Consider the following 13,931-nt stretch of genomic DNA (forward strand, 5'->3'; position numbering starts at 1 on the left):
GAGTAGTGTTGAGTAGTGTTGAGTAGTGTTGAGTAGTGTTGAGAGTAGTGTTGAGTAGTGTTGAGAGTAGTGTTGAGTAGTGTTGAGAGTAGTGTTGAGTAGTGTTGAGTAGTGTTGAGAGTAGTGTTGAGTAGTGTTGAGTAGTGTTGAGTAGTGTTGAGAGTAGTGTTGAGAGTAGTGTTGAGTAGTATTGAGAGTAGTGTTGAGTAGTGTTGAGAGTAGTGTTGAGTAGTGTTGAGTAGTGTTGCGTTGTAAATAACTCTGTAAATAGTGTTGAGAGTAGTGTTGAGAGTAGTGTTGAGAGTAGTGTTGAGTAGTGTTGAGAGTAGTGTTGAGTAGTGTTGAGAGTAGTGTTGAGTAGTGTTGAGTAGTGTTGAGAGTAGTGTTGAGTAGTGTTGAGAGTAGTGTTGAGTAGTATTGAGAGTAGTGTTGAGTAGTGTTGAGAGTAGTGTTGAGTAGTGTTGAGAGTAGTGTTGAGTAGTGTTGAGTAGTGTTGAGTAGTGTTGAGAGTAGTGTTGAGTAGTGTTGAGTAGTGTTGAGTAGTGTTGAGAAGTGTTGAGTAGTGTTGAGAGTAGTGTTGAGTAGTGTTGAGAAGTGTTGAGTAGTGTTGAGTAGTGTTGAGAGTAGTGTTGAGAAGTGTTGAGAGTAGTGTTGAGAGTAGTGTTGAGTAGTGTTGAGTAGTGTTGAGAAGTGTTGAGAGTAGTGTTGAGAGTAGTGTTGAGAGTAGTGTTGAGTAGTGTTGAGAGTAGTGTTGAGTAGTGTTGAGAGTAGTGTTGAGAAGTGTTGAGTAGTGTTGAGTAGTGTTGAGAGTAGTGTTGAGTAGTGTTGAGAAGTGTTGAGTAGTGTTGAGTAGTGTTGAGTAGTGTTGAGTAGTGTTGAGAGTAGTGTTGAGTAGTGTTGAGAAGTGTTGAGTAGTGTTGAGTAGTGTTGAGAGTAGTGTTGAGTAGTGTTAAGAGTAGTGTTGAGTAGTGTTGAGAGTAGTGTTGAGAGTAGTGTTGAGAAGTGTTGAGTTGTAAATAACTCTAATAACACACACACACACACACACACACACACACACACACACACACACACACACACACACACACACAGAGAGACACACACACACACACACACACACACACACACACACACACACACACACACACACACACAAGCCTCAGGTAGAATAATTCAGAATTACCGCCAGTCATTTTATCATGAAATGTAAAGCTCAGGAAATCGCAGGTTTGAATCCCAGGAGCCGAGCTAGCAAGTTATCTGGAAAGAAGGAGGAGGAGGAGGAGGAGGAGGAGGAGGAATGGTGTTTCTCTCTCTCTACTGTAAATTACAGTGACACTAGTCCATCACAGGCATCTGTGAGCTCATGCTTGTGAAAGAGGGCAGATGGATCGATTATTTTCCTTAGAGCTTGTTAGTCTGCATTGTGAATTAACACATTTGATTGGTAGCCTATTGTCAGGAGCTTGGACAGTTCCCTGCCAGACCACCAGAGGGCATCACCCGCCTTGTTATTGTTTCATGTGCTCTGTGCCATGCCCTTTCCTATCCTGTTTTCCCACCATCTCACCTGTTTCTTGTTGACCTTGATGTACTGCTTTAGATATACCGGTCTTATTGTTTTTGTGATCGTGAGTCATCGTTGTGCGTGAGCCGTAAGGTTCGGACCTCGTTCCGTCCTGGTTTTATGTTTCGTTTCTGTCATGTTTAATGTAAGTTGTGAGTTTTTGTTATGTTAATAAAGCAGTGCACACACTGAATCCTGCAAGTGGGTCTGATTCGCTACTGGAGGTGATCGAGCCAATGCCAGAGACCCGGGTTCGATCCCCACCACCTGTGGCGTCTGTCCGTAATTATCATCGGTGTCTATGAACGACTGTGTTAGAGTCAGTTCCTGCTGTTCTCTGTGTTCTATCCGTAGTTCAAGACGTTACGCAGTTACACGTTTGAAGTTGCCAAGCAGTAAATTTCCACAGATGTTAACGAGTGCTAATGAGACAAGCCTCAGTAATGTGCCAGGGACCATAACGTCTTGAGGTTGGAGCTATTTGATAGATCAGCTCCACTAAAGGCAGCATATTCAGAGGAGGCTTCGGAGTCAGATAGAGGAGTCTGAAACATGCATCGATAAAAGATATCGCCTTTTTCTGTCATCATGTAATCTGTCATGACTCAGAGTCAGACATCATCATTCGTCGCCCGACAACTGCATTTATTTAGTTAGTGACTATATTACATTTAGATACATTGCTTTATGTATTTAAATAAAGATAAGGCTTACTGTATGTTGTGTGTTCTATTTATTAAGAACTTAATTTTAACAAGTGCTGCTTTTATTGTTCATATATTTTTTTATTTACACGTATCTACAGTCTATCACATTCAGACGTTTCGCTTTTTCTCACTTGGGTGAAAGTGTGTCAAAAAAAAAATTATACACAGAAATGTTCCACTTTTTGGAGTTCTATATAAAATGATGCATTGTATATATGTATTAAACCCACCCACTTTTTAAGACCAATAATATTAAACCAACCCACTTTTTTTAAGACCAATAATATTGGACCCACCCACTTTTTAAGACTAATAATATTGGACCCACCCACTTTTTAAGACCAATAATATTGGACCTACCCACAATTTAAGACCAATAATATTGGACCCACCCACTTTTTAAAATCAATAATATTAAACCTACCCACTTTTTAAGATCAATAATATTAAACCCACCCACTTTTTAAGACCAATAATATTGGACTCACCCACTTTTTTAAGACCAATAATATTGGACCCACCCACTTTTTTAAGACCAATAATATTGGACCCACCCACTTTTTAAGACCAATAATATTAAACCCACCCACTTTTTAAGACCAATAATATTGGACCCACCCACTTTTTTAAGACCAATAATATTGGACCCACTCACTTTTTAAGACCAATAATATTGGACCCACCCACTTTTTTAAGACCAATAATATTGGACCCACCCACTTTTTTAAGACCAATAATATTGGACCCACACACTTTTTTAAGACCAATAATATTGGACCCACCCAGTGTTTTAAGAGCAATAATATTAAACCCACCCACTTTTTAAGACCAATTATTTTGGACCCACCCACTTTTTTAAGACCAATAATATTGGACCCACACACTTTTTTAAGACCAATAATATTGGACCCACCCACTTTTTTAAGACCAATAATATTGGACCCACACACTTTTTTAAGACCAATAATATTGGACCCACCCAGTGTTTTAAGAGCAATAATATTAAACCCACCCACTTTTTAAGACCAATAATATTGGACCCACACACTTTTTTAAGACCAATAATATTGGACCCACCCAGTGTTTTAAGAGCAATAATATTAAACCCACCCACTTTTTAAGACCAATAATATTGGACCCACACACTTTTTTAAGACCAATAATATTAAACCACTTTTTATTTGCTTCTGACGCCCGTGGTTTAGAGACACTCTCGAGAGTTAGATACACAAGTGTGTACTAATGGAAACACAGGTGTAGCTTGGAACACAGAAGATGTGTATTGTGCTGAGCAGAGTCTGTTCCTGCCCCGCCAGGGCCTCCGGGAGCTCCGGGAGGAGTGCGTGTGGAGGAGATTGGGGTAAGGTCTGTGAAGCTTCTCTGGAGCCATGGAACAGATAATCACAGCCCCATATCCAAATACATCATCCAATACAGAGAGACCACAACTGACGAGGAATGGAAAGATGCCGTAACCTGTGAGTACTGCAACAAGTCCTGACATCTTACAATCAGGACGCAATTACAAATGGTGCCATTATTAAAAACAATCAGTTCACTTTCTTTTAATTCCTAATTTTGTCATTCATATTGAATTACAGCTGCAGCAATATAAAAGTTTTACCTAATGTACAGCGGTTATAGTGTGAAATACAGACCTACAGGAACATACAGCATTCCAGGTGTCGTATCTACAGCTTAGAGCTCAGGTCTTCATCAGTGAACGTTTGAAGACTTCAGAAGAAGGAATTGTTAAGTGTTAAGTCTGACCTGTCGCTTCCTCAGGAGCTCTCGGTTCCGCAGCTCTACTGGACTACAAACTGTTGTAGAAAGGATATTATTTACATTGACATTTGGGCAGTCGTGGCCTAATGGTTAGAGAGTCTGATTCGTAACCCAAAGGTTGTGGGTTCAAGTCTCGGGCCGGCCACGACTGAGGTGCCCTTGAGCAAGGCACCGAACCCCCTAACTGCTCCCCGGGTGCCGCAGCATAAATGGCTGCCCACTGCTCCAGGTGTGTGTTCACAGTATGTGTTCACTGCTGTGTGTGTGCACTTCGGATGGGTTAAATGCAGAGAACAAATTCTGAGCATGGGTCACCGTACTTAGCCGTATGTCACGTCATTATTTCCTGTCCAGTGTCACCTAAATGAGGACGAGGTTCACTTCTGAGTCCGGTTCCTCTCAAGGTTTCTTCCTCATATCATCTCAGGGAGATTTTCCTCACCACCGTCACCTCAGACTTGATCATTAGGGATAGATATTAGAGATAAATAATGACTTCATTTTAAACTTAAATTTAAAGTTTCTAGATTTCTGTAAAGCTGCTCTGAGACAACGTTAATTGTTAAAAGTGAAATTTAAATATCACTTAACATCAAATGCATCCTGTTACAAATCAGTTTTAAAAGAAGTTATAGCAGATTATTTAGCCAAATAATGCAATAATGTCATTTAATGCCATTTATGACACTGCATTGTTGAATTGTCTACTTTGAATTGTCTTAAATGGTGAAAGATCACAAGTATATTTATGCATATAAGCAATATATATATATATATAATGATGTAATTAATTTTCTTGAAAAAACTCCATCATTGTTTTTTGAGGACATTTATCTATTTATTATAATGTAAGTGATAGCAGTTAATGGACAGAACACAAGGTTTAAAAGTATTAAAACGGTTGCATTGGATGTGGACGTGACCGATCAGGGTAACAGGGTCAACGCGGGATCCTGCCGTCGGACCACCAGGGGGCATTTAATGATCCTGTATATAGCATGTAAAATTTAAACAGCTTAAAGTGACCAGTGGCTGTGATGTGGTTCTCTTTCAGCTCCTCGCAACGTGGAAGGAAACGCAGAAAGGGTCACAGTAGTTGATCTGCTTCCTTGGACTGAATATGAGTTTCGAGTCATTGCTACAAACACTCTGGGGACAGGAGAACCGAGCGAACCGTCAAGCAAAACCACCACACTGGAAGCAGGTACTGTATGTCTCTGGATTTCATCACTTGCTTAACTTATGTAGATATGCTGAATTATTGAGACAAATTTAAAATTTGTCTCCCATTCTTATCTTATTGTAGCCCCTGTGGTGGCTCCATCAGATGTAGGAGGAGGTGGTGGAACGGGTAGAGAGCTCACCATCACATGGACGGTATTTTATTTTTTTTTATTTTTATTCTCTTTTTTTTGCTTTTTTTTTTAGGTGAATGTCTAATCATTACATGTTTGTCACTAGCGGAAATTTGACACGTTTATTTATTTATTTTTTTCAGCGTTTATGACTGTTTTCTGTTCTGTCTGTTCTCAGCCTGTTCAGCCACAATACTACTATGGAAATAATTTCGGCTACATTATCACATTTAAGCCTAACAATGGCACAGAGAACGATCGTTGGCACAGAGTGACCGTTTCCGACCCTCGTGCCAGTCGCTACGTCTACAAAGACCCCTCTATTCCCCCAGCCACAAAGTTTGATGTAAAAGTAAAAGCCTTCAACAATATGGGAGAGGGACCCTACAGTCTCCCTGCTGTGGTTTACTCTGCTCAGGATGGTGAGTATCAGAGGCAGGTCTTATTTACCACTTATTTAATATATTCTTCTGTGTGTATTATAGAGGAATATAAACAGTGGAGAGTCAAAGAGAACAACGACTTGCAATCGGCCACCTTAAATACCTTTTCTCATGATCAGATGCACCTGTTTATGAAGTTCAAGGCTTAATGAGCCAACAAACCGATTGTGTGTCCCAATTAATAGTGCTGAGTAGTTACAGGTATTCAAATCAACACAATGGCAAGGGTGCCCAAATTTATTCACCTGTCTAATTTCATTTTGATGCATATTGCACATTTTCTGTTAATCCAATAAACCTCATTTCACTACTGAAATATTACTTTAGGGTCCGTCAGTTATTTGATGGATCGAAATGAAATTGCTGATAAAACACCCAAATATTTATACCTGAAAATCATGGGAATTGTTTGAGACTCAAACTTTTATTGTGTTTGTCTCTCGATCTGATTCGTTTGATCTAACGGACTTTGTATTCTGGAAGGCTGTCTGCCGTAACATACTACTTATATTACGTGAGTTGGAATAAATATTTAACCTCAATCAAGTCCATACTCAATTCTCTGAAAACATAAGATGGCTGTCAGATTAACCGGCTAGTGTACCATCTTGCCAGCACAGGAAAATCATCAGAGGCAACAGTCAGCCCCAAGAAGGAACTGGATGATTCCTGGAAGGTCTGGTGACCTATGGGAACACTTAGAGTTCCTAGTACACCAACATGGTACACAATTAACATCCAACAGGTGCTGGACTGAAAGGACAAAATGTCAAACCTGCCAAAGGACCACGAGTGACATTTTAATCTTGAATTATTCAACTGAGCAACACTGGCTGCTTGGTGGACCTGGGATTTGAACTCACAACCTTCTGATCAGTAGTCCACACATCTGCTCCGTCAACATCCTTTTGTATAATTCGGAGAAACAAATTCGGATGAAATCATGAAACGTTCCCTGTAGCGACGGCACACACACTCTCATTCACTCACACACTACGGACAATTTTCCAGAGATGCCAATCAACCTACCATGCATGTCTTTGGACCGGGGGAGGAAACCGGAGTACCCGGAGGAAACCCCCGAGGCACGGGGAGAACATGCAAACTCCACACACACAAGGCGGAGGTGGGAATCGAACCCCAACCCTGGAGGTGTGAGGCGGACGTGCTAACCGCTAAACCACCGTGCCGCCCTCATGTAAACATTTCAGGTTTTTTTTCCACCCGAGATGCCTCGGATAATATAATAAAAAAAAAAGCATTCGATCATAAAACGATATGTTATGTTAAAGATCAATATTTTATTTCCGCTTGCTGTAGATGCATCCGAAACGCAGAAACACAAAGCTTGGGGTTGTAATAATTGCAGATAATTGGTTTAAATGTTCAGTTTATCCAGTGTTTGGATGCTCTTATAATAATGGATGTGTCGGTCTAACACGCCGTATATTCTCAGCCCCCTCAGCAGCTCCCACCATTATAGAGGCCAGAACCTTGTCGGCGACGGAGGCTATCGTGTTTTGGCGTCCGCTGACGCAGCAGACGGTTGAGGGCTATCAGGTTAGTCTGACAATGCCGCATGCACACTGGGTTTACACTGAGCGATTATTTGCCCTTCACGCAGCTTCGGTTGTGTGTTCATTATAATAACAGCTGTGGTAATTAGTGACGTGGTGTTGGAATGACGTGTTATAGGATATGTTAGGATATTACAGTAACAGATTAACATGTGGCTTGTTTAATGTGTGACAGGTGAGGTACTGGAGGAAATCCTTGGAGAATGAGGCATCAGCACAACGCATCTCCAGCAGAGAGAATCAGACACGTCTGGACAACATGAAGCCGAACACTCATTATGTTATAGAAGTGCGTGCTTTCAACGGTGCAGGTTATGGACCCGCGAGCCAGAGATACGAGATCTATACGAAGAAAGCACGTAAGGATCACGCTGACATTTCGTACAACCAAAGCGTTTTAAGTGCAACTCAGAGACCGAACCATTCTAGAAATATTCCCACGTCTTTGCCCATCGCACTTCACATCACATGGGCAGTTAACGTCGGGAATCATGTTTAAATGTACTGAGAATACAGTGGAACCTTTTGGACCAGAATTCGCATTCACCAGTCTGTCCGTTCACCAGTCTGCTTATTTTACACGTTTTTTCCGCTATACGCGGTTTTATAACTTACGTGTCCACCTGTTAAACAGAACAGGACTTATTCCCGGTCAGCAGGTGGCACTGTTGTAAGTACACGGACATTGGAAGAGTTAGTGAGGTAATAATAATGCAACTGTTCCGTTTGAATGTAGGTTTTTTATTTAGTTCTGATTAAATTGAATGACTTTTATCAATAAAATGTAGGTTTACGTCATAATAACATTAATTATGAGTTATTTTGACATTTTTAGGTGAGTCAGAGGCCACGTTCACACCGCAAGTCTTAACGCTCGATTCGGATATTTTTGCTCAGATCTGATTTTTTTTGTTTGGCTGTTCACATTCCCTTTTAAAATGTGGCCTATATCAGATACCGGTGTGAACCGTTTGCTGTTTCGAACCGACCCGCATGCGCAAACGAACGATAACGATGATGTCACGCAGCACGCCGTCGCGCTAAAGTTGGCGAGGTTACGGAGGAAGTAAGCGTTTTCGCTTTTCTTTCTAAATGTGTGTGTGACGGCAGCACAGAGACGCGGTGTTTCGAACATTTTCGGATGTCGGTGCAGCTTTTGATTATCTGATCCGTTTTGTAGGCGTGGTCACGTTTGTTTCTCGCCGGCGCATAATTGTGACGAATGTCGATGTAGATCGACGTAAAAGTCGCATCAAATCCGCTTCGGTTGTTCACACTGCGGCCACGTTGGAAAAAATCAGATTTGGTTCTGATTCAGGACCACATAAGGAAATGTGGTCTGAATCTGATATGAAAAAATCAGATCTGGACCAGATTTGTGTTCACACTACTCCTGAAGAAGTCTGACCTGGTCACGTGACCCCAAAAAAAATCAGATTTGGGCCACTGTTACCTGCAGTGTGTACGGGGCTATAGTTTCAATGGGCTACACCCAACAACCCTAGCAATGAACCCTGGGCCATACGACGTATACGGTACATTTGACTTTGGCTTTCTTTTTCAGCTCCAAGTCGGCCACCGAAAATAATCGGCACAAGGGTGAATTCCATTGGAACTTTAGTCAATGTTGCCTGGCAGCGTGTGGAGACTTTTCCCAATGAATCTGCTGTAGAGAGCTATAAGGTATTCACCATTTGACTGCATCTAGTCTATAATGACTCTTTAACTCTTTATAATAATATAGCTGTGTTTTATTAGTAACTGAATTTGTCTCAAAAACGTATGTGAATGTCACATGGCTTATAGATGTACCTGAATACTGCGGTGTATTTGTCTGTTTTTACTCCTAAGGTCCTGTATAGACAGGAAGGTCTAAGCACCGGGACACTGTACACTACGAATAAGGAGTCCATAGACCTGCCCATTCATAAAGGTGATTACCTGGTGGAGGTGAGAGCACAGAGCAAGGGAGGAGATGGAGCTGTGGCACAAGTACGCATCTCAGGTAAGCTTTCTACCACATCGCACCTTCATTAACATGTTTTCAACTACCTGACCTAAACTTAATGTTAATTAGTCTAGAACATGTTAGCTTACATTTGTTTATGCAGCGCTGATAATAAGTTGGGGGTCACGGTGGCTTAGTGGTTAGCACGTTTGCCTCACAACTACAGGGTCGGGGGTTCGATTCCCGCCTCCGCCTTGTGTATGTGGAGTTTGCATGTTCTCCACGTGCCTCGGGGGTTTCCTCCGGGTACTCCGGTTTCCTCCCCCGGTCCAAAGACATGCATGGTAGGTTGATTGGCATCTCTGGAAAATTGTCCATAGTGTGTGTGTGTGTGAATGAGAGTGTGTGTGTGTGCCCTGTGATGGGTTGGCACTCCGTCCAGGGTGTATACTGCCTCGATGCCCTATGACGCCTGAGGCTCCCCGTGACCCGAGAAGTTCGGATAAACGGTAGAGAATGAATGAATGAATGAATGAATGATAATAAGTTGAAGCGGCATGAATCCGTTAGACCAGTTCAGTGTGAGGCAGTAGGATGAGTCCATACTGAGGTTTACGCGCTGTGATTTGTCAGTGTCAGGAACCTCTGGGGCTGAACAGCTGCTGCTACAGTGAGCTGAATAGAGAGATAACTGAGAGAGAAAGACAACCCTGTAATGATGGATGACTCTCACCTCAAGTGCAGTTTATTTTCAAAAGAAAAAGAATTTCTGTAAGATGTAATTTCACAAGTCGAACTCTACTGTCAAGTGCCGCGGTTTATATAATAACACGGTGTGTTTTTCTTTAAAGGTAGATATTCCTCGAGTGAATACAGGCCAGTGTGCTGCTTTCATAACAATCGGGATCTTTTCCTTTATCTCTTTGAGGTTTGAAGTGAAGTATTTGTTTGGCAAATAGCTTTTAATACGCTGAACAATGCTTAGGATTATGCTTAAGGTTAACAAACGATACGACAGTGGGATTCAACATGGATCCAGCACCTTAACCACTGAGCTACCACATCCCCTGGAGATCTAACCATCGCGGCCCACGGCTCTTTGTGTCTACTTGGTATCCGATTTAATCCCTCCATTTAATAGCAGTCTTCCGTGAAGGCTTTCCACTAGATGTTGGAGCGTGACTGTGTGGATTTGGGTTCATTCATCTACAAGAGAATCAGTGAGATCAGACATCACCGATGCTGTAGGAGTGAGGAGGTCTGGGGTTCTGTCAGTGTTCCAGTTCATCACGAAGGTGTTCAGTGAGGTTGAGGCAGAGTCGGGGCTCCGTGCAGGACACTCAAGTTTTTTTCACTATAACCGTGATACACCATGTGTTCATGGATCTCTGTGCTTTGTGCACAGGTGTATTGTCATGCTGGAAGAGTTCGGGCCTCTTGGTCGCGGTGAAGAGAAATTGGAATGTTTCAGTGTACAATATATTCTGTAGAATTGTGTGTTTTAATTAGTATAATTGGGGGTATCGATGGCTTAGTGGTTAGCATGTTCGTGTAAGTGAATGAGAGTGTGTGTGTGCCCTGCGATGGGTTGGCACTCCGTCCAGGGTGTATCCTGACTCGATGCCCGATGACGCCTGAGATAGGCACAGGCTCCCCGTGACCCGAGGAAGTTCGTATAAGCGGTAGAAGATGAATGAATGAATTATTTAGTATAATTCTGGCCATATTTTTTGCCATATTATATAATCTGGCGTTAATGGTGCTTTATTTATCTGTTATTTTTGTCTTATTAGCTTTTCTAACTTGTGTGTGTGTGTGTGTGTGTGTGTCTTTGTGTACAGCCGGAGGAGTCTTGGCAGCACCGTCCCTAAGCCTGTGTGTCCTTCTGCTGGTGGCGTTGCTCAGCCTGACTCTCTGAATGTAGCGCCGTCTCTCCTCCGCCTTCACTCCACACGGTGAAGAGGACTCGCACTGGATGACGCCTTACAGGACTCTTATTCTACAAACTCCTATGCTCAACAATGAATATTCCCAACCTGGACTGAGCTATGTCGGAAGAAAAGACAATACAGAACTCTAGAAAGGACGAGGATGTGAAGGATCGTCTTATTCAGTATCGACTTAACCACGAAGCAGCGTCCGGGAAGAGTTCTCTCTCGTTCAGTATGCCTTATAATATCTCTTACCCTGCTCGTGGCTGCTTGTGGGTAGAGTAACATCTGTATTTCACAATTTACAGCACAAACATCCAAAAGCTGTTTCAGATTTAATTTCAATTGAATTGGCTGCTCTTACCGTAGCACCGAGAATCCCCTTGTTTTCGCAGTGCGCCCCGTACCCGCAAGCGACACGTGACGAGAGATCGGCTATAAGAGTGTCTGATAGTTAGTTTGCAAATCAGTGGAAATCCTTTCTTTCTTTCTTTTTCCTTTTTTTCTTCATTTTTGAGCATTTCGGAGCTTTTCTTGATGATACAGTCAAAGCAAACTCCTCCGCTACTCAACGCGAACTAAACGAATTTACGCAGAATAGAAAATATAGCGATTTATTTTAAGCTAGTATATGTACTGTATATGCAATAATTTCTAAGCTTTCTTAATATATTTCAGTATTCCTTTGGTCATATTAACATATCATTAATAGAACGATTATTTTACTTTACTTTAAATATATCATTTCGAAGCCCGGGAAGTTAAGAGAGAGATGTTCGCTTTATAGCCTCCGTGGACCGAACGAGGAACTTCGGGGGGTTTTAAGGAAAAAAAAATGTAAATATATATCTTAAATTGCTGAAAGTCTGTACTGAGGAGTAATTGTGTTTGTATGTGAACTGTATGTGTAGGATATATATCCAAACCATGGTTTTAAACCCAAACCAGATGAGTATCGGTATGTTTGATTAGGTGTGTGTGTGTGTGTGTGTGTGTGTGTGAGTGTGTGTGTGTGTACATGTGCTTGTGAGTGAACTGTGGCATGAAAATCCACTGCATCTGCCATCATCTCACAGCGCCTCTGCGTCAAGGCCGTTGAATCGGTAAAATAATCTCCGGTCATCGCTCATAGTTTTGCTCCTTCCGAAAGGCGCCGCAGCGTAAAGAAAACTTTTTGTTTTGACTGTATCTTGCAATTCTTTGTCATTTAGAAAAGGGGTTTTGGGGTTAAAAAAAAAAAAAAAAAAGCGGATGACTTTGAAAATGTATTTTTCCCCCCCCTTTACTTTTCCTTTTTTTTTTTTTTTTTATTAATTGGTATCACATTCACGGTGACGGTCGTACGGCCGAGGGGAAAGGTTCGGACCCGTTAAAAAGGCTTAATGCTATTAACTTCCCATAAAAATAAAAAATTTCTGAACTGAAGCCTGGCGAAACATTTCAAACGTTATTTTGACCGTCATATGATCCGTATTTCCGTACGACGCCGATGCTGTCGGACGTGCGGACGATTTATCGCTAAACGCTTTCGTAACTCGTCGTCTTTCCGCGTATAAACCGTTAGAGAAATCCCGACCGACCCGTCCGGCATAACTGCATTTATTCGTTATTAATACGTGCTAAGATTTGTCGCTTGTGTCGAAGATCCTTCGGCTAAAAACGTATCATTTCATGTCCATCTGAGAAGCGAATACTGTACATTCAGTGCTCATAACATATCACCACAAATAGACCCTTTGTACTTCTGTAAGAACAGGATATCTTTTTTTTTTAAAGCTAATTTCATGTAATTTCTTGTTTTTATTTTATTTTGTGCGGAACGTACATTACAGTATATCGGATGTTGACCCTTCGTATTGGATGGACTGTGCGTGATTTTTTAGCATTTGCTTCATAATTTTTTTGTAACGTTCAGTGACCACCACAAAGTGCTTTCTCTTTCCCTGTTTATTCAGGCAGCAACGTCATCGATGTAAAAAAAACAAAACAAAAAAAAGCCAAATGCATGAAAGCCTTTAACTTAATTATTGCAATCAGTGATTATTTGAAGCGCTACGATACGTCCTCAGAAGCATGATCTGGAATCGAACGGTTCGTTCCAGTTGCATTAGAACGCCATACTCATTTTCGATGAAGGTGACTCGTGTATCTCGACTTCTTCTGATCTGCCTCTGATCTGTCACTCAATAAAGAAGTGTGTTCAGGCTGAATGACAGGTTGTGTAGACGAACTGTAACCCATGAGTCACGATCTGCTTCATTGAAGCCAAGTCTTCTCAATTAAAGTTTATAAAGACAAACCCAGCATGACTCTTATTGAACTCTGTGTCATTGAAGTTTGGAGGTTTAATCATTCATTCATTCATTCATTCATTCATTCATTTTCTACCGCTTATCCGAACTTCTCGGGTCACGGGGAGCCTGTGCCCATCTCAGGCGTCATCGGGCATCGAGGCAGGATACACCCTGGACGGAGTGCCAACCCATCACAGGGCACACACACACTCTCATTCACTCACACACACACACTACGGACAATTTCCCAGAGATGCCAATCAACCTACCATGCATGTCTTTGGACCGGGGGAGGAAACCGGAGTACCCGGAGGAAACCCCCGA

At 41.8% G+C, this 13,931-nt stretch overlaps 1 protein-coding gene across 2 annotated transcripts in view; it reads left to right on the top strand.

Moving 5' to 3' along the window:
• cntn1a (contactin 1a) overlaps positions 1-13,616 on the top strand; it is a 70,758-nt gene extending 57,142 nt beyond the window's left edge. For both annotated transcript variants that reach the window (XM_027140941.2, XM_027140942.2), the window contains exons 16-24: positions 3,591-3,752; positions 5,114-5,263; positions 5,366-5,436; positions 5,593-5,836; positions 7,314-7,417; positions 7,610-7,793; positions 8,999-9,117; positions 9,286-9,439; positions 11,224-13,616. In XM_027140941.2, coding sequence (XP_026996742.1) covers positions 3,591-3,752; positions 5,114-5,263; positions 5,366-5,436; positions 5,593-5,836; positions 7,314-7,417; positions 7,610-7,793; positions 8,999-9,117; positions 9,286-9,439; positions 11,224-11,300 — 1,265 coding nt within the window. In that variant the 3' untranslated portion in view covers positions 11,301-13,616. The remainder of the gene's footprint in view (positions 1-3,590; positions 3,753-5,113; positions 5,264-5,365; positions 5,437-5,592; positions 5,837-7,313; positions 7,418-7,609; positions 7,794-8,998; positions 9,118-9,285; positions 9,440-11,223) is intronic.
• The last annotated feature ends 315 nt before the right edge of the window (positions 13,617-13,931 follow it).

The sequence above is a fragment of the Tachysurus fulvidraco genome, chromosome 10 (genome assembly GCF_022655615.1).
Source record: "Tachysurus fulvidraco isolate hzauxx_2018 chromosome 10, HZAU_PFXX_2.0, whole genome shotgun sequence".
In the NCBI taxonomy this organism is placed as follows: Eukaryota; Metazoa; Chordata; class Actinopteri; order Siluriformes; family Bagridae; genus Tachysurus; species Tachysurus fulvidraco.